Source organism: Sceloporus occidentalis, unplaced genomic scaffold (genome assembly GCF_023333645.1).
Source record: "Sceloporus occidentalis isolate IW3139 unplaced genomic scaffold, rSceOcc1.0.p SCAF_9, whole genome shotgun sequence".
Lineage (NCBI taxonomy): Eukaryota > Metazoa > Chordata > Lepidosauria > Squamata > Phrynosomatidae > Sceloporus > Sceloporus occidentalis.
The window spans coordinates 32,794,074-32,819,616 of record NW_028316989.1 but is presented as its reverse complement, the minus strand read 5'-3'; the positions used below and the strand labels follow the sequence as shown (position 1 = coordinate 32,819,616).

General features: G+C 41.8%; 1 protein-coding gene across 1 annotated transcript in view; it reads right to left on the bottom strand.

Annotated features, from left to right (window-relative positions):
- Positions 1 to 3,204: 3,204 nt before the first annotated feature.
- Positions 3,205 to 25,543, bottom strand: part of ARID3B (AT-rich interaction domain 3B) — a 51,895-nt gene continuing 29,556 nt past the window's right edge. The window contains exons 5-9 of the mRNA XM_089538594.1: positions 9,981 to 10,164; positions 8,306 to 8,565; positions 7,306 to 7,572; positions 6,082 to 6,186; positions 3,205 to 5,198 (exon numbers count right to left, since the gene is read on the bottom strand). Coding sequence (XP_089394720.1) covers positions 5,041 to 5,198; positions 6,082 to 6,186; positions 7,306 to 7,572; positions 8,306 to 8,565; positions 9,981 to 10,164 — 974 coding nt within the window. The 3' untranslated portion in view covers positions 3,205 to 5,040. The remainder of the gene's footprint in view (positions 5,199 to 6,081; positions 6,187 to 7,305; positions 7,573 to 8,305; positions 8,566 to 9,980; positions 10,165 to 25,543) is intronic.

Sequence of the window (25,543 nt, the reverse complement as noted above, 5' to 3'; positions counted from 1 at the left end):
AGGTTTGGTTCTTGATCTCGTCTCCTCTATTCTTTGTACCATCTTTTGAGGGGAGATGCAACCATCTGCATTAGGAATAAAGAACAGACTAACATCAGAGGGAAGGGGGATCCAAAGTTGTTTATCCCACCCTGCAGGACTAAAGATGGCCACTTGGCTCTCATGAGAGTATTTCCTTGTATAATCTGGATTCATCAGACATGGTCAGCTCTATAATAGAGTCACTGGGACTGAGCTAAAATGGGAGTGTGTGCACTTAGGCATGCCAGAGGCATTATTTACAAAGCCCCTACAAAGTGTGTAACAGTAACTTGTGGAATCTCTCCCACAGAGCTTTTGAAAAATTTCCCATCAGTAAAAACACAGGTTGGATTCTTGCCACTTGTTTAATTACAATTTGGCAAGATTGTGGTGGAAGAAGAGGCTATGCGCCTGTCCACTGGGTAAACCTGTAAGACAAAGATGTATTCTGTATTCTCCAGGGGCCAGACCCGACTTTCAATTTTTTAAACCGTTCAGTCATATATAGTGCTAAAGCAACTTCTCCTGTTGTGCACATGCAGCCAGGTGAAGCAAAGTTATCAACCAGAAAAGAGGCATAATTGTTTTGCAAAACATCTGTTGAAGATTACAAAATATCCTGGTAAAAAAAAGAAGAACAATTCAATGTGTAGGAAGTAGACAAAAAATAGCAGTAAGGTCATATCTTTACCAGATTATCAAACACATCACTAGTAAAAGCAAGCACTGAAGTTCACTAGAATTCTTCTTCAGGCTGGATGAAGATTTCTGCAAACTTAAATCTTTTTTGTAGTTTAGAACAATTTTCTCTAGAGTGAAGGAACCTTTGGCATTCCGATGCTCCAGACAAATTCACCCTAAACTACAAGATTTATCACCTGAAATCTTCGCCCAACCTGAAGAAAAATTCTGGTGGCCTTCAATGTTTGTTTATACTAGTGATATTTCATAGCCCAGCAAAGGTACGATCTTACTGCTATTTTTTGGCTATTTCTTACACATTGAATTGCACTTATTTCTCTTACCAGGATATTGTACAATCTTGTCTTTTCAACAGATGTTTTGCAAAACAATTCTGCCTCTTTTCTGGTTGATAACTTTGCTTCACCTGGATGCATGCACACCATAACAAGAGAAGCTCCTTTAGCACCAGGTTTGGGAGTCAACAGTCAGGTCTGGTCCCTTGAAAACCTGAAGCCCAAAACTTCAAGAGCAGAAAGAATCTCCATCCCTGATTTAGCAGGTCCTAATCTAAGGATTATGTTACTGCAATTTAAAATAAAATCAAATAAAATAAAATAATTCAATGGACCAACTTGGCTGCTTATAATTTTAGTCTGCCCTGAAACATCCAGTGTCACATTAATATTCAAAGGAGATGTTCTCTGAAGAGAGCTAACATTAAAGTGTGAAATGTTTCTGTCATTCACAAACATGTGCATGCACAATGAGTGAATCTTTTCCTACAACTTAATTAAAACTTGGTAAAGTGGCTAGAGAACAGGTAAGACTGCTATAAAGAAAGGCCAGCAGCTGGCCATCTCTGGCCTAGGACTAATTTTGAGATCTTTTGATGAGCATTGCATGTTTTGTTACACACATCCCTTCTGATAAATTATGGATGACAGTCAAACAGAACTGGCTCTGTGGCATGCCTGCTGCAGGAGAGGAATAACCCAGAGTGGGTGCTTAATTTGGTGGCACAGGGATTCCTATGGCCTTAAGCCACGAACTCATATGTACAATTTACCTATGATCAAGAGTACACCTGGCCCATGTCAATATGTGCTACTGCTGAAAGTACCTGACTATACCTGTCTTTGGGAAAGTTGGTTTTGGACTAAAACTCCCAGACTCTTAGCCATGGTCAGTCAGAGAGCCGCGAGGCCAAAAAGGGGAACTCTTTTCAAGTCCTGGCCCTTATTAAAAATTGTTCCTGAACGTTGTGTGGCAATAGCTGTGTAGTGGATATAAAGGAAGCCCATGCTGCTAGAACTGATTTGGCAACAACAGAAGAGCTCTGAGTGGCTTTGCTCACATGATAGGGGTGAAGGAAACAGAGGTGTTAGCAGATTAAGTCACTTTCAGGAACTGAGGAGACAGAGAAAGCTTCTGGAGGATAGTGAATGTCGCCAAGCATTTCAAATACATTCCTCCATTGCAATATCTTTGCAAGAGAGAAATCGGCCTAGGTGACACCAACCTCAAATTCTGGTACAAATTAATTATCTTCAGACAGACACTAACATGAGCAAGCATCAGTATCCTGTGGGTCAAAGATCCGTCCAGATTTCTTTCTTTCATTGTATCCTACTTCAAAAGTAACTTATCCAGGACATTCCCCATCCTGCACTCTTTCCCCTCTGTAGCTATTTGACCAGATGTACTTAAATGACTGACACCGGAAATCCCTTTGAGGAAAGGAGAGGAATAAACCACTCTAGGCCACGTTTCTCTACTACTGGAAAAACAGGAGTCTAAATCTATTCCTTTAGACTGATATTGAGGAGAGCAGTAATTCAGCACCATTGCCACAGTGATACAGTTACAGATATGCCCAAGATGATTTTCAAGTTGGATATCCTGCTTTCTCCCTGAAATCCATTGTTCTTATAAAGCAACTTATAGAAAAGAGAGGGAATTCCTGAAGCTGAGAAAAACCCAACTGCCTTTCAGGTGTAATGTCAAATCTCACATCCACTGGTGCTAAAATCTACTGGGCACCATTTAGGCTTGGATCCTTCTCAAACCAGGGTGCTATCTATAGGATGAGTAGTAATCAAAAGTGTGGTCAAGGCTTTACTGTGGTTGCAATAAAGATACAAGAACTCTACAGCCAGCCAGAAGTCTGTTGAGATCAGGATGCAAGAAACAAGGATTACTTTGCAAATCCTGAAGTCAGAAACAAGTCTAGGAGGAAAGACATGCAAACGAGTGTGAGATGAGCCAGCCTGAGAAATTAACCTGCAATTAATCTACAACAACCCCGATTTCCATGCCTGAGACACCTTGTGCCAAGTGCTTCCATGCTATACTGGAGACATCAAAGCTTTCTGAGCCGTCAGACTCAGAGGGTTCCTTTCTTTTCCTTTCTTTCTTTCTGTCTTTCTTTCATTCATATTTTTGGTGTATCTTTGGTGCTACAATATATAAAATTAAAAATAAAAAGCAGTCAACAAGACATATAAAAAGAAGCTTTAACATATGCAAATCCTTCCAGAAGAGAAATAAAAACCAACAACACAGCAATAAGTACATATTTCTGAGGTATTTCATCTGCTCAGGAGAAGCTGATGCAAGTCTGTAGGATGACTGAGATTCTCCAGGGTTAAGAGAGGGAGGTCTGATCCCTGTTGGCATGGAGTTGGGTTGTCAACCCCATGGATGGCTAGGAAAGGTCACCTAAAAGGAATAAGCAGAAACAAGCTAGGGCTCAAGGGAAGTGTCAGGAAAAATAGAGCAGAGAAGTTCATGTTTGGGGAAAGCAGTAGCTCCAACAATGTACAATTTCCATGTTAGATTTTAAAAGGGAAGTCATAGGGAAGGAACGTGGAAGCTTTGGGTTGCAAGACTATAATGCAGTCACCTAGGGATGTTCTCAGAAAGCAGCCAACACTTCCTTCCCTTTTCACATGTTACGCAAAAAAGGTGGGGCTCTAGATTATAGTGAGAGATGGATTACAGGCAGTAATAAAGGTATACCTGGTACTTTCAGCGTCAAGATATCTAAGTTACTGTTACATTTCTGTGAGACAGGAAGGAATAGAAGAAGCATGATGACTGCTTCCCAGGGGTAATCTCCAGTCACCTGTATCATTAGCTTTTTGACAAGCAATTATATTTTTTACCACAAATCCACATCTCCATTCATCCTTGCAACAGAGAGAATGATGTGAAGGAATGTCACAGCTTAATATGTTAAGGGAAAGGCCTGACAGAGGTCAGCCATGGAGCAGACTCACAGTACTGGGAGAGAAAATCCTTGTCCGAAGCTAAGCCTGGGGGGAAAGCCAGTACAGAGCATTCCAACTCTATTCAGAGTCTGGAAAGGAAATAAAAGCTCTGCTCTGCTTCCCAAAGATATTAAAATGAAGCAACGCTAAAAAGGAACTTCTGGCCAGACCGTCCTCCAGAGGAAGGCAGCAGACCGAAGTCAAGGGAAAGAAGAGGAAATAGGAACCTACATCCTATTGCTGGTGCCATTTAGCACAGAACCCTTGCTGTATGGTAAGTGCTAAATCCAATTGTTATTCCCTACTAAAGTAGTTGCACTGAATCACTGGAAACACTGGAGTCAACACTTATGTAAGTCCCACTGCTTCAAATGGATCTACTCCATTTGGGACTAGCAACTGGATTTAGCCCCTTGTTAACTCTTATGTAAATCCTACTGATTCAAATGATCTACTTAGGTTATGAGTAACAACTGGATTTTGGCTAGGGATAGAAAAAGGTAATGCGTTTTATAGCCAGGATCAAAAATGAGTGTGCAGCCCCTTGTGTGGAGCAAAGTGCAGAGAGGAATTGTAAGGGCGGGCTAAGAGAGACTAAAGAGCTACATTTCCCCCCTGCCTTTGGGGGTAGGATTGTCAATACACCGCAGTCATGTTAGAAGAAAGAAATGTTTGGAGCATTTGAGAGGGAGGGGGGGGGGAAATTTGGTGCCTTGGCTGTTTTGCAACCATGGCAATACTCAGTCATCTACAAAAATGCACAACCTGTCCAGAGAATCCCTGATTGAAACACGCCCTGTGTCCCTTTCCTAACATCCCCCCGCCCAACCCCACTGCCCTTCTTTTTTCCACTGGGGACACAGCAAGACCTGAAGAAAGGCTACATGGGCAGCACAGCCCATCCTGATGGGAACCTTGTCAGCCACAGAATTGTGGGTTCTTTGCAGCAGGCCAATCGCAAAGTGGGTTCCTCAAGGCGAGGTCACCGACAGAATTCCATTCAAGCAGAGAGGAGCCATTTTCAGGAGTGAGAGAGAGCGCAAGACTGCTCTTCCCAGCTCCCCACTCAAAGAGACCAGCTGGTGGAGGGCTCAACGCTGGGTGTGCCCCTGGAGGATGTGGGGCTGGGGGAGCAATGGGAAGAACTACTGCTGCCCCCGCCAGTGCTCTGTGCGCTTGATCCGGCAATGAGGTGGACAACGGGCTTCTGAGCAAACAGGACTCCTATGGGGCAAGATCAGGGGAAGAGGATTAGTAAACGAAGAGAAGAAGCCTTGACGAAATGGCCTCTTCAGAGTAACAATGAGACAAGTTATTTATAAAAATAATCCTAACCTGTCCTATGTATCACCACTTCTCAGAGGACAGTGCACTTTTGTGTGTGTTTTTATGTGCTTTCAAGTTGCCTGTCCATTTATGGTGACCCCATGCATTGCATAGGGTTTGCTCAGGCAAGGAATTACTCAGTGGTGATGGTGCAATCATGAGATCTCTTTAAAACAGACACAGAGAAAGTTTGTTTTGAAAACCCCACAGAGCACTCTAAAACCAACATACCACCAATATTTTTGTCATGCATGGAGGAGGGAAATTGCCTGAAAATTACCCAAACTGCCAATTAACTCTAGCTTAATTTTACCTACATATCCCTCAGAGTGGGAAGGGTGGGGCTGAAAATGAGATGAAAACAAAGTAAATCAAAAACATTTCTAGTCACTCCTTATTTACACGGAATTGTTGGTAAAGCCAGTGAGAAGAGGGATGCGGGTGGTGGGTGGTGGTGGGGGGAATTGGCCCCATCCCTTGTGAAGTTTGGGTCACTTCTGTTCTAAGACAACTTAAATCAATGTGAAGCATTTCAATTCAAACAGAATAAAACCCACAATCTGACAGATAAAAAAAAATCAATCCAGGATCTTTTTAAATCCCAAATGGTTTAGTGAACAGCTAAGTTCCAACTTGATGCAAAAATCAGGGCAATGTCCATACCACTCAAACATCCAAGGAAACAGATGAGGGACTTTTTTTGCAAATGGGGTGGCTTTTTCAAAGATTTCCACCAGCCTCAACCCTCCTCCTGATTTTCAGAAACAGATACTCTTCTCACCAGCATAGATTGTCCCATTGATCTCCACGGACATATTAATGCTTCCAAAGCCAGATGGTGTCCAATTCAATGCGGCTGCTGTCGCTGCTGAATCTGATTTATCCTCTAGAGAAAGGCGAAAAGACTAGCGTGAGCTGGTTTATGCATTTCCTCCTACTTTGGATTACCCAATGCATGCTCCCAACCTGAAAATGGCTGTTCAACCCATTGCCCCTTCTGTAGTCCTGCTATTTATAACTTGCTATTGATAAGACCTTTGTCTTACTCTGTCCTCCAGATTTGTTTGCCAATAAAAAAAGCATCAAAGGAATTATTAGATCTTATTGTGCCCACATTGAAGTGGCAGCTGGTGGCTTCCGGGTCCCTGGAATGGTGAATCCACTCTGCATTTTAATCCAAACTTTAAGGGATATATCAAAGGGAACAGTGTTCAGCACTTAGGATCCTCCCTTTAAAATTTAGATTAAACTCAAAGGAGACTTACAGTACCACTGACAAGATTACCAGCCGCCCCTGCCATGTAGTAGTACTGAGGAAGATAAAAGCCACAAATCTTGTGACTGGAATGCAAAATGGATTGAAAATCAGTTACAAATGCGTGTTTTTGGCCTCAAAGCCACATGCGGTTTGAATTATTGTACAGCAGGTGGACCTGGCTCTTGCACCAAAAAATATGCCACATACTAGCCAAATGAACTGGTTTCCAGACTAGAAGAGAGCCCCAGAACCAACCTCTACATGATCTAGGTAAGATTTATCCTGCAACAGTGGTACCTGCCAATTTCTACACTACTTAATGTACTCCTCACTGCCAAGATGGCAGAGATGAAATTAGCTACAAAGTGAGACCCCAATGTTTCAGCAGAATTCTGATCCTCTGCTCCACATGTATGCCAGACTTATAAGGAGGAGGTGACTTCCTTGCTCATGAAATGCCAGGAGCAAGGTGGGAGGAAGAGGAATCATCACATGATACCTGAGGTGCAGATGAAAAGATCTCACAGGTTATATGTGGCCCAAGGGCTTACATTTGCTCACTTTTGGTTTAAACCAAGAGGTAGGATCTACTTTCCTGGATTCTCTCCTTTATCTAAGAGTACAAAACATCACAGTGTTGGGTTAGGGCTAGGGTAAGTATTGCACTAGGGGGCACTTGTCCTACTCTTCAGTCACCAAGGGAAGCAAAAAGATAACTGGACTGTAGACACCCAAAAATCACCTCACCTCGGCCATTGATTTTGATCTTCATGGGCAGTTGCCGTGCCATGCTGAACAGGTTCCGCTGAAATGCCTGCTGGACAAATCGCTGCTCTTCCTCAGTCATCCGCGCAATCTTCTCTGCTGGTTCTCCCGACTCCAGCCTCTCCCTCAGCTGTTCCAAGGTGGCTGTTCTTGCTGCTGCTGCAGCGGCTACTGTGGCCTGCTGATTTGCCAAAGTCACAGGCATAGCAATACGATTTGGCGTGGAAACAGTCAGGGGGATGCCATCACCTAGAAAAGCAAGTGGGAGCTCAGGACCTCAGCCAGGAAGCTTGCCTTAAGGAAATAGAGAGGGGCTGCCACTCTGTAGGCAATCTGAGATTAAAAGGAATGCACAATGCCAAGTGTTGTTGCTGTTTAATAATAAATTAGCCAATAAAACTACTTTCCCCTCTGGGACAGCAACTTCTTTATACCTTGTGCTGACAGCCCTACCAGCCCTGACTAGCTAACAAAAAGGTTTGAGGGAAAGAAACCAAAATGCTCAGGGATTAAGAATGTAAGAAGAGTCCTGCTGGATAAGACTAAAGTCTTCCTGTGCAAGTGGTATTGAGAGGCATATTGAATACTTCAAGTAACACAGCGTCATCACAATCAGTAGCTATTGACAAGAAGCTTTTTTTGTTTTATTTTGGAATAAAAGCATAATTACAAAAATTACCAAAAAAAAACCCCATAAAGGGTGCAAGGAATATTATAGATTTTTATAAATATGGCACCTGCATGGTGTAAAGAATTCTTTTCTCCCTATTTTATAGTGTATTTCTGTCTAACCTGTCCTGTATTTGCATACCATGATTCAGTCAAATATATCTCCGCATATTCACAATAAGAGATGACAATTAATAGCACAATTAAAGTATGTGTGCGCGCACACACACCCTTTCCAAATTCAGGGCGACTTCCAAATCAGTTCTAACAAAAGAAGCTGTCAATTCAAATACAGTATTGGGAACTGGCTGACCTTTCCTGAGAGCGCCTGCTGAAGAGAAGTGAGGGTTGCTGGTTCCGCTGCCAGTAGCAAGACTAACAATGGGGAAGCGGATCTTTGGAGGACATAAGAGCGAAGGAGGCCCTGGGGCAGCAGGAGAATAACTGAACAAGGAGGAACTGTAACTGGGCCGTCGGCCCTCCCGCCTGTTGCCGTCAATGGCGGCTTGCAGCTCGGCAGGAGAACTTAAGGACTTCTTCTCACATTCATAGGCATAGAGGTACTTCATATACCTAGAAGAAAGCAGAATAAAACAAAGAAAAAAACAGGCAATGTTTATGTGAGTAGAAACCTGCACATAGACTATAGGAATGCTGTAAGAGCTATGCAATAACCTTGGCCAAGGCATAGGGTCAATTTAGAAAACTCAAAACACTTTACTTAATTATAACCACCAAAGTCTAAACTTCCAGAGATACAACAAGCAAAGAATGATTTAAAGTAGGACATGTCTCAGGACATCTGATGTAAGGGACCACAATTATTTTTTCCAATGTGTCAAGAATCAGCACTATATTAGTGGCAACTGGCTACAATTGTGTCTTTCTTTCCTAGAAACTCACCAGGGACTAGCAGCCAATGGCTCAGGAACCAGCACTGGTCCAGGGACCACCAGTTTGAGTAGCACTGGTTTGGAGATTCCTTTATGAATTTTTATTTAGTTTTATCAATCTCCATGGTGAAATAAGTTTCCTAATACTGTACAGAGAAAGAACACTAAAGGCAAACTCAATGAAACAAAACCAGCTTGCATAAACTGTGATATAGAAACCATTTTTCAAACACCATTTGATATCCTTGTCAACAGTTTTTACAATCTGGCAAAGGTTGAGATGTTGCATCAAACTACTTCCAGGTTTAGGATAATCTTGGCTTGTTGTCATGTCCAAATTAGGAAGTGAAGTTAGTTTAAACAAAGATTTCTGGGACCACTTCAATAAATCTAGTTTAAGTTAACCTGACTTTGCCCAGGTTGGGTGAAATAACAGACCACAAACAGTGAAGCTGGAATGCTTCCAATCTCCTTTTCTTGCACTGTATGATTGTAAGTATCAAGGACAAGCAGAAATTAAAAGTGTAGCACAGAACATGATTCAGATTTCTAAAATGTTCACTTTAACTACAGGAAAGGGTAGAGCTGGGATTGTTCAAAGTACACTTCCCAAACTCTACAAACAGAACATCCAAAGCCTGATATGAGACACGGCAATTCCCATGCATCCTATTAATCTGCATGTTTTGTTCTAGTTCACAAAAATAAAAGGCCTCTCTTTACCATACCTTTTTACAACAACAGTGAGAACAACAAACTTGCTCAGAAATTGTCAAGATGTGGTTCCCCTTGCTTTGGCTTCTCAAGAGAACAGCCACAATAGAATTGATTTCAGACCTTCTTACAGAGCTATGGTCTGAGGGCACATGCAGACACATTGCTGAAGACCTTGCTCAGTGTTTGGACAGATGAAGAATCTCATATAGATTGCTTTGAATTATACTGAATAGTCAGAATGCAAATGTAATGTAGCAAAGTGGCACACATTATTATGGGCTTCTCCTCTGCCCCGGCAATGCATATTCCTCACCCTTCTAGTTCTTTTCTGCAGCACAGAGAAATTTATATTGATTTGTGGGAAACCTCAGGACTTACTGGGTGCGAAGTGTAAATGCAGCACTGGTGATGGAGGTGGGTAGGTTAAGGCCTTTGGTGATCTCCCTCCAGATTTTTTTATTGATGATTTCCACCAGACCTCCTTTTTCTGTCACCAGCTTGTAGAGCATGTAGAGGTCAAGGATCTGCTTTGCCATGATGGGGATGCGGTTGATTGGTGTTCCTGAAGCCACATAAAAGATAGTAGGGAATGACAGAGGAAGACAGACAGACAAGAGAAACAAGAAGAATCAGTTAGATTGTGACAAGATTTTAAGCCTGGAGTTGTCTCCTAAAACGCTTTTCTGGTGTCACGTCTCTCTTCTAACATTTTAAGACCCACATTTTCCATAGAGTTTTGAGCTCATCCCTTTCACACTCCTCCTCTCTCCTAAAGCTAAACCTAGATGGTTACTGCACAGCAGGAGTATTCTCTGAATGACCCTGGACTTCACCTTTTCATTCCTCTCCCTGCTTCCTCTTCTCTGACAAATTTTAGATAAACTCCTCTGCGCAGCAACTTTTCTTCTGTTGCTGTTCCAAAATGCCATGCATGCTGGAGGCACTGTATGTATAAAAGTGTACACACTGCCACCTTTGGGTCCATTTTACAGATGAGCACCTTTCCTCAAAGGAAGAAAAGATCTCCAACTCTTCCAGAAACCAATTCAGGCCCTTTTAGATTGACAAACATCAATATTCTCTTCCTGGTACACACTTTCTCTTAGGGCAGCCAACATATGCCCCAACAGCCCCCAGTTAAATTAAGAAACTTTTACCTAGGCAATTTGAACCTAGGAACACCAACAGGGAGAGGAAAGGGGCCTGGCAGGAGGAAAAGCAGAACAGCAGACATTATAACTGTTTAGAAAGTTAAGGTATAAAGATTGATCCAGATAGAGCTACACCTTAGGGCCAAAGTCTTCCCGATCTCCTCTCCTCCTGAGACTACCCAGGGAACAAGACAGCAACCAATAAGGCCAACATCAGCACTGGAGCTAGTATGGCCAAACTAAGGTTCCCTGGGGTTGATGTTGCTCATCAAAGCATTCTCATTTTTTTTTTTGAACCCCCTTTACAACATGGTGGTGGCAGCGGAGGTATTATCCATTTCACCAACCAAATGATGACAATTCCCACACTCTGTTTTATTCCTGCAGTGACATTGCATAGTTAAAAAATACAGAGTTGCACATGCTCAGAGTATTTGTATTTTTAACCAAGATTGCAAAGTTTTTTTGACGGGAGGAGGACTGGTAGTTTTGTTTTACTTTGCTCTAACATATATAGAGAGAATGTAAAAACAATGGTAAAGCACAAAACAATGATGGTGGGGGTGGAAGGGAAATATCGGCTACGTATTTCTAACCCCCCATCCTGTCCCAATAAGGACATTAAGTTCTGTGTCTCAAATTGTCCAGCTCCACTACTGGATGCAAGGGACAGGAACAGTGGCTTTGGTCTGCATAAGATTTCTATACATTCCTGAAAAACATTTAATGCTCTCTTTTAGGAACACCACAGCCCAACAAAGGAAGGAAAGAGCAACTTCCTCTATACCATTATACCAGAGATGGGCAACTTTTCCCACACAAGCATATAATGAGCTTGAAATCTGTATCTGGTTTGTATATTTAATAGCAAGTTCTTCATGTTACTCTGGACATGACAGAAGCCAAACAGCAACCTCTGGGTAAATCACAGCAACAGAATTCCCACACCAAAACTGTTATGATAAAAAAAATTAAGAAATGAGATAGAAAAAACTTGGTTATAGAACAGAATCCATAAGCAAGAGTGAGAAACATTTAGCTCACTTCTTGTCCAATTTCTTTTACCAATTTAAATGTATTTTTCAAACCTTATCTCTGCAACCAGATGGACTAGAAACTTTATGTCTGACAGCTGCAATTATTTGATATCTAACAAAAGTTCCTGGCTGAAATAAAATTTAAAAAGGCAACAAAAATACTATGAGGGATTGCTCTCATCCTAGCAGGCAGTCAAGTTCACACATTCCCTGATGTCACAAGTGTGCTTAACTTCCTCCAAAGGAAGAGCAGAAGGAATGGTTTGCATTAACAGGGTATCTATGGGCCAATACAGACAGGCCAAAAAAAGCTGCTTCAGGTCACTTTGGAAGTATGCTGTTTAAATAATGCATGTGTCCTAAGAGTCCGGAAGCTGCACCAAAGCCACGCTCCAGTTTTTAGGACTGGAGCATGGCTTTGGAGCAGCTTCTGGACTCTTAGGACACATGCATAATTTAAACAACATACCTCCAAAGTGACCTGAAGCAGCTTTTTTTGGCCTGTCCGTATGGGGCCATTGTGATACATATTGTCATAAATGCAGATAACTGAAAGAAATATCAGTTTGCTATGCATGCGCACTTCTGGTCCATGGTAAAAATATTTCCAGGCCATCATGTGTCCTTAATATTTATAGCCAGTCTCATAAACTGCCATATGTAGGACAAATAACTATAGTGCCACACTTTATGATGCAACAAATTAAAAGACCTATGCTCAGTAAACAGTAGGGAAATATACCAATCAAAAGGGGTCATCAAAGAAAATCACATACTTTTCCAATCTATTACTTCAGATCTCATATAAATATACCTGGCTTCTCTTTTGGAGATATATCCAATAGTAAAATGCTGTTGTAGCTAAAGGCAGAAATGGCTCCTTCTTGCTTAGAAATACTAGGATGGTTACTTCTGCTGTTTGTCCTTGTAATGCCAAGATTTATTTATTTATTAAAGGATCTTTTTAACATTTTAGGCTTTTTCCCCCAAAAACTTCTTCCAGCCAGTGACCATGCTAGCTGGGGAATATGGGAGTTACAGTCCAGAAGTCACCTTTCCACCAATCTCTAGCAATGCCTTCACAACATCACTCCAAAGAGGCATTTTAATGTCTTATGTTAAATCTGGCAACCATCAATCAGTTCCAATTTCTGTGCAGAAAATACTACTAAGGGATAGTGCACAGATTATGATCCACTGCTTAGTTGTTACTATCAGGAGGAAGTTGCTAAGCCTGGTTAGCTTCAAGAATCTAATCCATTAATAGTATGCATAGCAGATGGACAGTGGGAGAGAATGATCTCATCAGCAGCAGAAAAGATCAGACCAATTTGCCATCTTGTCCAACACTGTATTGATATGATGCTTCTCAGAAGCCGACAAGCAGAAACTCAAGGCAAAATGCCTTCCCCACTGCTTCAAACAGGCAACAGGCAATAAAACATACACTCCTTTCAGCTATCATGGATACAAGCCATTGGTAGAACTACCCTCTGTCTTATCTCCTTTAAAATGAAGCGTCTCCATGTAGCTCTCCAGCTGATGTTGGACTCCAACACCCATCAGCTCCAGCCTACAAGACCAGTGGTGGATGATGGGAGCTGAGCTAAGGCCAGCATCACCACCACCTGGAAGGCCACAGGTTCCTCATCCCTTATTTTTAAAGTCACATTGCAGAAATAATCCAGTTTGAGACTGCTTTAACTGGCCAGGCTCAGTGCTAGGGAATAATGGGGTTTGTAATTTATTGTGATCCAAGAGCTCTCTGACAGAGAAAGCTCAATGTGCCATAAAACTACAGTTCCCAGAATTCCCTAGCACTGAGCCAGGGCAGTTAAAGCGGTTTCAAACTGGATTATTTCTGCAATGTGTTTTGGACCCTAGTTTACATTTTTAACCAACTGCACATTGCCCAGAGAACTCTGGTTAGTGGGCTACTTCAGAACATATTATATAAATAAATATAAAAGCCCACTGGCCATCACCCTATCTTGTATCAGTGAATTAAATACAATAATTCTGCACTGTGCGAAAGTGCTTTTAACCATCTCCTAATGCGTGAATCAATGTTAGATAATGCCTCAGTGCCTGCAAGAAGCGCCATGTTTTGAACTGGCACCAGCATCTGTGTTCTAGAAATAAAGACAACTAAAAGGGATGTGTGATACATGTGTCTGAAAGAAGAGGAAAATCAGAGCTTTTACAGTTTAGCAACACAAGCCATCTGAGCAGTTCTTTTGAAGTTTGGTTATGATGTTGTATTTGGCTGATTCTGTCACTGCTCAAACTTTGGCAGTCAGAACGATGTATTTATTATCTTGTGACAGGCAGCTGGCGAACACACACTTTCAAGACGTCCTGGAGTCAGTTTTTTGGCAGGTGCCTCTACGTTTTCCCTTTCTGTTCAAGTGCAACTTCCTTCTGTCAAACTGGACTGATTACATCCCTCAATGTGTGAAAGAGGGGGGAAAACCCAAGCCAAGTAGTCTTTAGAAAAGTGAAGACAGCATGCAGAGTAATGTAGTTGCCAAGGAAGGAAGCTCAGTCCATATGCTGCACACCAGGTGGCTAAATTCAAAGAAAATTTAGTGCTTTTTAAAAAACAGAAAGGAATTCAAGTAATATAAAAAATAATTCACATAACATATAAATAACAATTAGAGAAAAACTATATGCCAGCACACAGCAGCACATGACGCACTGCCCTCCTTCACATGCAGCCCTCAGAGGCAAAATGTCTGTCCACCTTTGGCTTAAGCGTTGTCTCACACTAACTAACCTAAAGTAGTAGAATTCAAAGATATAGCCATGTTAGTCTGTAGAATCAGTACGTAGAGATCTTGTAGCACCTTTGAGCTAACTGAAAAAAAGAAGTTGGCAGCATGAGCTTTCGTAGACGTCAGCCTACTTTCTCTAAAGTTTCACAGCACACGGATTATATTAAGCAACCCTTGTTCTGTTCCAGCAAACAGAGCTTTAAAAATTCTAAACAGATAGCTAAATAGACAGACAGTCCATAAGGTAGTGAAAACAGAAGTCAAGTGTGAAGTCAAAGGCATCCTTAGTTTTTTGTGGGTTTTTTGGGCTATGTGGCCATGTTCTAGGAGAGTTTATTCCTGACGTTTCACTAAAGTGTGGCTGGCATCTTCAGAGAAGTCAAGGCTTTCTATATGCACACACCTATACATATATATTGACTTGAAGACTTGGTTTAGTTTTCACTGCATCATGGACAAAGCGCCTCTGGATGGAACCTTCTCTTCAGATGGCATCACTTCAATGTGATTACTCCAGAATTTTGTGTTTACACATATCTAGCCACTAAAATCCTTAAAATCCCATATGCGAGCAGAATAGGAAATGCCACAATGGGTAGCTCATATGAGGGGCCGGCTTTGACAGGAAGGGGGGGGGGGGAACCCCAAGCAAACATGACTGATGCTGCCCATAGGAAAGATTTCCTGTAAATCATTGTCAGGCTCCTTAGCAGAAAACATTCATAACCATAGCATTCTTTTGCTGCTGTGCTCAGGATATGAGAAGTTCCTATTGATCAGATTTTACTTACACACACACACACACACACACACACACACACACAGGAAAGCATGTCAGCAACAAATATCAATATAAAGGACAGTTTCAATGCTCAAACAAGACATACTTTGAACTGGGAATGCCAGCAGAGGAAATTTCTCATTGCCCATTTCTACCATTCGCCAAAGGTGGAATTCTCTTGTGTTTTTGCTCCTCGCTTATTAAATGTCAAGGAACTTCTCAGACATGATATTCTGCTAAAGAAATATCCCCTTCATTGGCTTTAAATATACTGCTTTGTAGTTTGTAGCAGCAGTACACCAGGCTTACACATTCAGAATAATGGTTGATCCAACCTGGTGTTTCATCCTTTACCAGAGACCAGATCCTCTCTGCTTCTGTTCTTGCCAGAAGAATGGAGGGCTGCAGGCCTTTGCCAGGGCTGCAATCGGTAAACCAGGCATGGGCAATTGTGGCAGAAATGGTGGACATTTATTTATTTGCCTGTAAGACCTTCCAGGAATTGTACAGACAGCCCAAAGAGCTCCTTCCAAAAGTCAGAAGTGGCTACAAGTCAACTTCTGGCTTTAAAAACTGGTATTTTCTATAAACACTGCAAGAGCACTGAAACTTGTTTAAAAGGTGAATTGCTACTTCTGGGTCTTCCGGGAGAGAAAATTCTCCCCCCCCCCCCTTGTCAGAAAAGGGAAGGTCTATCTAGGGAGCCTGGCCATTTTGAAGGCCACAAAAACAGCCTCAGGGACCACATATGACCCACTCTTTTGGTACACAATGGCACAAGTGACCTGCAACAGGATGCTGCAGTATGAAGTACAAACTCTGCTCCACTCTACCTTAGATTATGGGTATCTTTGTACTCTTGAGAAAAAGTATTCCTACTATTACATTTCTGCATAACTAGGAATTAGCATTAATTTGGAATTAATAACTACATTTGATATTACATTTCTGCATAACTAAGAATTAGCATTAATTTGGTGCTGTCAAACACTCGATTGAGTAATGTTTCATGTGAATTATGTTGACATAATCCTTGCAATAACCCTGTAAAGTCTTCAATACCGGAGGGTGGGTGGCTTCAGAAAGGGTGGGATTTGCAGGAAGCAGATTCACAACAGAGGTGTGCTAACATGAGAGTAGTTAAAACAGGGCTTTTGTTCAGGCGAATGGTTCTTTTTGTTCCAACAGATGTGTGTGAAGACCTATGTCCCAAAGTGCAACAGGAGAACCTGCTGTGAGAACAAAGAGGAGTATAGGCTCTATAGTCAATTGTTCTACAAGCAGCTCCTTTGCCTCCCCATCCTATAACCTGTTCCAGTTTCAAGTTTTATGACAACATCTGTTCCAGAGATGCTGTGCAGGACACAACATGGTTCAAACACCACGGTGGAGCCAACAGCTGAGTGCCACATCCTGTATAAATCACTTGGGAAGCTTTCCATATCTGCTGATGAAGAGCATAACTGCCCTGGCCTACTCTTGCTTTCACAAAAGCAAAACTGTGTGCATGTTTGTATGTGAAAGTCTCCTGCAGTCCTGATGAACATTTCCCATGAACTGAGAAAGCAAGAGTGTGTTGGTTGCATGGGGAAAAAAATTAACCAAGATTAAAGCCCAGAATGTTATAGCTTTTGCATCCGGCAAATGCACTTTTATGCGCTCTGAGGCTGCCTATATGGCTAATTACCCACCCACTCTTTCCCAATCCAATTTAGTGAATGGTATTAACTTATTACTAAGCAAGCTTGATCCAGTGACCAGATGGGGCAGGAAGAGAGTGAAAGGGGAGGCAACTAATAAAGTTTCTTGGCAAAAAGGGAGAGAGAGAAAGAGGGGAGGGGGTGAGAGAGAGAAAAAGAGAAAGAAAGGAAGACTGCACAGGCGGCCTATTTATATACTGGGTGAATAGCAGCAAGTAACTACAGGAAAATGGCTTCAGAAGTTGTTTGTGTGTGAGAGAGAGAGATGGGAGGGGATGGAAAGCCAGCCAGGGAGAGCACCATGGCTTGTCAGCAATACACATCTGTTCCCACATGCAGAATACACTGACAAATGCTTGAAAAAGCAGTATCTGCATCAGGATGCCAGAAATTAAGTCTTGAGTTAGTCTGTACTAACTTTTGCAGAGGTTTCAAGCAGCTACCATTCAATCACTATCAACTGACTGCAGAATCACAAAAACCCAGATGCAATCAGAATTTGCCCCATTTAAACAACACAGTCAAATTTGCAGGTGATACAAAAGGAGGTGGATTGGTGATACCCCTGAGGACAGAAAGAGAATTCAAAATGATTTTGATATACTGAGGAATTGGGCCAAAACTAACAAAATGAACATCAACATGTAAGGCACTACATCTAGGCAAGAGTAATGACAGGCAAAAATATATGGTGGGTGACACCTGGCTTGAAAGCAGTGCATGTGAAAAGGAGCTGAGGTCTTAGTAGACCACAAGCTAAGCATAAGTCAACAGGGCCCAGATGGAGGTAAAGGGAGTGTGTGTATGAGCCTTCAAGTCACCTGTCAATGTATGGCAACTTCAGGAATTTCTGGGGGTTTTTTAGGTAAGAAATCCTCAGAGGCAGATTTGCAAGTTTCTGCCTCTGAGATACAGCCTACAACACCTGTCATTTATTGGCGGTCTCCCATCCAAGTAGTAACTAGGGCTGACCCTGCTTCGTTTCCAAGATCAGACATGATCTGGTGACTTTAGGGTATTTAAGCCACTATGGAAGTAGTAGTCCCACTGTGTTCTGATTTGGTCAGACATCACTTAAAACCCCGTGTCAGTTCTGGGCACTACAATTCAAGAAGAACAAGCTGGAATGTGTCCAGAGAAGGGCAACCACAACGATCAAAGGACCAGGAACAAAATCGTATCAGGAGTGACCAAGAGAGCTGGGTGTGTTTAACTTGGAGAAGAGAAGACTGACAGGTGACATGATAGCTATCTTTAAAGATCTGAAGGGATGTCTTGTAGAAAATGGGGCACGCTTGCTTTCTGCAACTGGAAAATGAACCAATGAATTCAAATTATGAGAAATGAGATTCTACCTAAACACTAGAAATAACTTTTTACAGTGAGAGTTGTCTGACTGCTGACCGATAGGCTGCTTCGAAGGGTGGCTGACTCTCCTACTTTGGAAGCAGAAGTTGGATGGCTGTCTCTAAGGAGTGCTTTAGCTATATATTCCTGCATTGAAGGGGGTAATGTTTGTATGTGTATAAGTGTGGAGGCAAAGGAGTCCTTTGTAAATTCCCCTGAGAATACAAATTGTCGGCTGGAGTGTTGGGTATACATTGTGGAAATTAACAGTGGACAAACAGTGGTTAAATCTGCAATACAGGAAGTGTCCTGGTTCAAATCTCATGTAGAACATGAACTTATTTGGAGGCCACTTTCAAAGCTTCACCTCTTCTCACTGCAACACCAGGACACTGCAAGGCTGCAATGGTTACTGACATGGAGCTGGTGAATTTATTTGAATGTGCCATAGAGAATGTCTAACCATCCAGACCATCTGTACTAGTATCTCTTCTACTTTCAGAGTGATGATTCCAATTTTTTTGGCAAAAAATATTTGCTAATGGGGACAGGAGCCTGATGGTAACACCAAAGGCATTGGAATGTCACATGAGACTGATGCGCAGTTCCTGCTCCTGGCGAAGAGGAAGAAGGAGAAGACAGAATGATTCAAGGAAGGGTGCCTTTGAAAGCATCTCCCTTCAGAGTCGGTCCAAAATTGAAGGAACCCTGAATTTTCCATACAAATGCTAAGTATCATAAAGAAGATCACAGGCTTTCTGAGGAGGCAACAAGTCAGTTCACATTACACATATGAGAAATCTAAGATACAGTCCCTCTGAGAGGCTTGATAAAACTCAAATCAAGAGCAAAATGGTCACAGGACAGCTGTAATTGTATGTTCAGTCTGTAACAGGGGAAAAAAATTAAAATTATGTGATGAACTAAAAGCTAAAAGTGTGGTAAGTCAAAACCTCCAGTGCACAAAAAAGAAGTCTATCCCAATGGCCCTAAGATTCCCCAAACATCACTTGAAAATCCACTGATTCCCTGCACCTTTATTCTTAAGATTAACAGACTAAACCAGGTCAAACATCAGTCGTCTCTTTGTTTGCTCTGAACACCTCTGCCCAGTGAATACCACCACAATGTTTCCTAGCTTGAGTAGCGGCATTTCAGGATGAGGAGTGAGTCCAATCAAGGGGGTATTTAACTTGCTCTGTGTTTATTCTTTCAAAACTTCACAGCCGGATCCAGTTTCCTAATAACCCCCGTCAGAGCCTTTGAAGTCTGAAAACCCAATCAAGAGGGCAGCCATATATGTTCAGGATCTCTGTCTTGCGGGGTTCTGCATGCCCTTAGCAAAGGAAGCAGCACACTGAGAATCACAAATCCTGGTTCATTTCAAAAATAAAATACAATCCTATTGATCTGCTGTGGCTAAATACTGCCCTTCTTCTGAAAGCAAGTTTGGTTTTATGGCACCAAGGCTTGGCATATTCACTAAGAAAAAGTCCGAGTACATTCATATGAAAGTGTACGTGCAATGGCTTTGTCTCACAACAGCCCTAAGGGGGAGGATGGGGTGAGAAAAGATGACTTCCCCAAGGCTACCCAATCTGTTTCATGGCCACCTGGGGACTGTGCATGCTGCCTCCTGGATAGGTTAGATGATCTTTTGACCACTCAGAGAACATTATTTGATGTCGCCTCATGTTTATGGTTCGAGAAGGTCACCACATGCATTTGGCGCACTGAGATGGACTTCATTTCTTTTGGTTGGATGATGCAATGAAAATAATTCTGAAATTACTGGAAGATTTTACCTACTTCGTTATACTGTAATTGGTTTTGTTCACTTTTATATGTTGATTATACCTCTGGGCTTTGAGAAAAATCACATTAAAACCTGCTCACAGTCAACAACAACCACATAATAAAATGTCTAACTGAGGGAAGTAGAGATGAGGATGAGTTTGGGATTCACTGCTTTTCTCTGAGCTCTGCTACTCTTGATGACCAGCAAAGTTAGTACACATATTTTTTTAGTTAGCTTTACCAACATCTTTTAAAACCATTAAAGTACAAAACATACATAACATTGCACATTCTTTAAAGAATCAAAGGCTCTGCTCCAGGAGCTGGTGCTGCCTCTGCTTTCAAAAGTGAGTGCCGAGAGGCAATGCCTTTTCAGTGGTTGCACCCTGGGTAAGGAAAACTCTTCCCTGAGAAATTCAGTTATGGCTTGCTTCCCTGGCTTTCTTGGCAACAATAAAAACTATTAAAGTGGGCCCTTGGCAGTCGCTGGGGTTTGGTTCCAGGATCCCCTGTGGGTACCAAAAATCCATGGATGCTCAAGTCCCATTTAAAAAAAAACATGACATGGTAAAACGGTGTCCCTTATTTAAAAATGGCAAAATCAAGGTTTGCTTTTTTAAAAAAATATTTTCAAGCAGTGGATGAATACGGACAGCGGACTGTACATTTATAACAATGAAAACTACTACTGTTATCAATAATACAATACATCTTTATTCAGTAAGTCTCCAGACCATTTCAAAGGAATACAAGATAAAAGGGAAAAATACATAGTTAAAACTTACATGAAAAGAAATTTTAAAAAACCATACAAAGTTAAAACTTACTGTTACATTTGCCCTAGTTTTCATTGGGTACTTGACTGTATTCTTACTACAGTGGACCCTTGTTATACGCTGGGGTTTGGTTCCAAGATTCCCCGTGTATAACAAAAACCGTGTATGTTCAAGTCCCATTAAATATAATGACATAGCAAAATGGTGTCCCTTTTAAAAAATGGAAAATCAAGCTTTGATATTTGAAATTTATACTTTTTTTGAAACATTTTCAAACCGTGTATGCTTGAATCCGTGTATAAAAAATATGTGTATAAGAAGGGCTGACTGTATTTTACTATTTCTATTACTGCTGTTACATCTATCTATCTATCTATCTATCTATCTATCTATCTATCTATCTATCTATCTATCTATCATCTAATTTGTATGCTGCCTACAGGAGGGAAAAAGATTTAAACATTTCAATAAAATTCAAAACCATCAAAATAATCTCTAAACAACATAACATTGCATCAAACTATAAAAAAGTTAAAAGCATAACTAAAACCCACCTGCTCCATAAAAACCACCCATAACCCATAAAAAATAAATATATTGTTTATTTGCCATCTTAAAAGTATGCTATTGTTTTAATACCAAACCAAAACTTTAATTTTAAACTGACAGCGCTAGCCAGTTTGAAGGTTTCGTTCAACCGGCAGGACAGAACTGGTATGTATTTGCTGCAATGCAACGCACAGTAATCCACAAACTGTGTGTTATATTAAAGCTGTCTGCCTTAAAGATGCTGTAATTTTGAAACAGCTTCAATAGTGGGGGCAAAAAAGGTAGGTTGAGTTTTAGGTATTCAAGAGCCTTCCACAGGTGCAGACTGACAGAAATAAATACACACAGTAAGTGTGGAAAGGTCCCATGTTGGGTCCCTTGCCTCCCCCGCATTGCCACTTTCGGGTAGGAAGGGAAAGGTGATAAGTCTTTATTGGAAGCCCCCAGTGCTGAACAGGAAGGCTGAAAAACGAGCATCATGGGACAGAGAGAGAGGCCGAGGCTGAGCAGATCCTTTCACAGCCGGCTGCAAGGCTTGTCAGGGCCCATGATGGATTACTGTCATCTGGCAGTGTGGGGATTAATGATCTGGGGGTCAGAGGGGAGAATTCCAGAGGGAAAGGTCACTGACCGGGGGCACGGCATAAGACTTGTTGCCTTTTGATGGCAAACGTGTTTTTTACTGTACTTTCCAGCAAGCCCCACTCTTCCAGCACAGGAGCACAGCTATCCAGACGGAGGGGCCAAACCCCATGCCAGCAAAGGGGTGGGCGAGGCCATTTCCTCTGCCTCCGGATTCAGTATACATTCACTTTTTTTGCTAGTAGAGCATTCCCGTGCACATAGGCATGCACATATATGTGCAAATGTTCACAGCTCTGTTCACCCCTGCAGCCACACAATCCCAAGCCACCTCACCTCTGATACAGAGTAATCAGAATCAGACGGGGCCTTGGACACAGATAATAAACAGCAGCCGAGGTGTCTGCTTTCAGGCACAGAAGACTAAAAAAGGGGGCATTTTTAACTCGAGCCCAGAAGCTGAGATGACAAGATGCCTGTACACCAAGGTGATGAATTATTCTCTGCGGCTGCTGCACGCTGACAATTTGAAGTTGTGCCCTGGATGGTAGCCACAAATATGCATAAGCTCATGGCCCCCTTCTCAAAATGGTGGGATTTGGGGGGAAAACTTCTAAAAAGAAGCACAGAAAGGAAAAAGGGAGAAGAAAAGAGGAATCTAGCAAGCAGTACAGTTGAGACTGATCTGTATTTTAGCAAGAGTTTTCTTGCTAAGTATCTTGGATATCTTTCAACTTGAAATTAAAGTGGATTGATGTCCAGAAAAGTCCATGCTAAAATATCAATTGGTTCATCAATGTGATGTTGGATTCCCCTTTTCTCTCCCCCATCCTTTTCCCTTCCTCTGCTGCAACAGACTAACATGGCTATTTCTCCAAAAGCTTCTACTTTGAAAGCTTCTAATGCTACCCATGGTGATGGAGCATGCTTTCCCATTCTACCCTTTATTTTCCATTAAGACGCAGCTTGGAAAAGTAGCTCGTTTGGACTATGACTCCCCATGCCGGTTGTGGGATTCTGGCAGCTGCAGGTCAAACAAGTTACTTTCTCAAACTCTGAACCTACCTAGTTAAGACAATTATGGAAGAGATACTTTAAAAATTGGATTAGACTACTTTGAGGGCCACTGTGGTCTAGTGGTTAAGAGTGTTACAACTCAGACCAGTAAAATGCAGGTTCAAATCTGATCCAATCACCAAGTGGCTGTCTCTTCTTCTCAGTCACTAGAAATTGCATAAGCTGGTGGATAATGCAAGCTTTATATTCCCTAGATCAGAGATAGAAAACCGCTCCTAGTGTATTGAATTCTAAATTATATGTTGGAAAAATTCTTGAGGCTGCATTTCAATACTATCTGAAGCCAAAGGCAAAAGGATGGGGCCAAACAATACCAGAATATTACTGTATAGTTGAAAGTTTTTGAGTAAATCTTAGAAGAATTAAGCTTAAGAAGCATTTTAATCTTACAGTTGGAAGGGGGCCCCTTAAGATGGTAAGTGGAAGTGATGATGCATCATTTCCTGTCATCATTTTGAAGATAAATGGAGGAAAAGGAGAATATTTGAACAAGGGATTTACCTGCTGTCATGCATGGGGAGGCCCTCTGAGAGCTATTTGGGGGTACTTTATCAGTCTATTATCCCCTCTGTTGTAAGTCGCCCAGATTCCCAATAATTGGGCGGCATATAAATAAATCCTATTATTATTATTATTATTACTACTACTACTACTACTACTACTTGTCATCCCAAAATTGCACCATTTTTTAAACTGACAGGTTCAGTGGGAACTGGGCGGGTTCATGGGCTGTAAAAGGATGGTACAGGGCATGCAAGCAGCCCTGTGCTGTACTTCCCTCACACTTGCTATAAGGTCTTGATTTAAAGTTAGCATGAAAAGAAAACCCATAGAGAATGCATCCTTTTCTGCCTCCCCATCCCATATATTCTACATCATTCATCCCATTCCACACCCTCTTGTCTATTTCCACCGCAGGTATTCACACCTCCTGATGTGACCATCATTACCTGATCACCAGGCCTGCAGACCATCACACATGGTTATCAAACAGGGAGCTGGGGAGGAAGGTAATTAATCATGTTCTATTTGACATGAGGCCCTGTTCTTATCTGTACCCATGGAAATGCCATCAGGTTTTGCTCTCCCTCCCTCCCTCCACTGCACCACTGAACATTGGTTAAGACTGACAGATCACATCCGCTTATTAAACTCATTTGCCAAGTTGAAGGCAGCAGTTGGGTATATGCCTCCTGCTTTCCCAATGGCAGCCATCCAACCCCTTCTCCATATCAGCTCCAGCTCAATGGAGCCCATCATATCCCATTAATCCCTGGGCAGGTTTCTCATGGAGGTGGCTCCCTATCACATTAAGCCTCACTAGTGTTCAATCGCTCAACAGCTACCGGCACAGCTGGGTTTAATATACTTTGCACTCCCAACATCTTTACCAGATGTTCAACAGCTCTGCTACTGGTGGGGTTCTCACCCCTCTGACCCTTGAACTAACTCCCTTTCCCCAGTGAAATCTGAAGGAGAAATGCAGTTTTCAGGGAGAAAAAATAAGAAGAAAAAACCTAAAGCAGATCCATTGATGTTCTTAAGCCTTTAGTATGGCCAGCCTGAGCCTATTTGCTTCAAGTTTGAAGTAAGACCTCTGATGCACATAGCAGCAAACAGACTACTTTCTTTGCCAGTCATGGTCGTCCTTATAATACTATCAAAATGCCTAATGCTAAAGTTGATAAAGCACAATGGCTATGAATTGTGGCAGCAAAAATGTCTGCCATTAAGATGGAAATGAAAAGTGCCCAGGGCCTTCTCAGATAACAGGAAATGCGTTTTGGTGTCTCTTTTCTTATAGGAAAGAAAAAATTGAATTATTCAAAGTTCAGATAGGCAGAAGAGTATTCTACATATAAGGGGAACCATGTATGTGTGTGTTGTGTGCCTTCAAGTCATTCTGATTTATGGTGACCCTAAGGCAAAACCTATCATGGGGGTTTCCTGGCAAGATCTGTTCAGAGGACTTTTGCCATTGCCTCCCCCCTGAGAAACATGGGACCCAGATAAATGCAGATTTTCCTAATAAGTGAGGGATCACCAATTTGGCTGATTTTGCTAGTCAGGCTGGGCAGGGAAGATATACTTATCAACACAGTAACTCCTCTGAGGAGGGCAAGGTCTTACCTAATTAACAAATTGTAAGCCGCTCTTGATAGCTTTGGCTGAAGGGTGGTATATAAATAAATAAGTATTATTATTATTATTATTATTATTATTATTATTATTATTATTACCACCTGTGATATCAAATTGCATGTGGAGGCATACCAAAAATCAGCCATGGACTCCTCTCAGCTTTACAGGCTTCTCCTTGTAATGCCAAACAAGGTAGAGGTTCAACAACTAACAAGTTATATTATC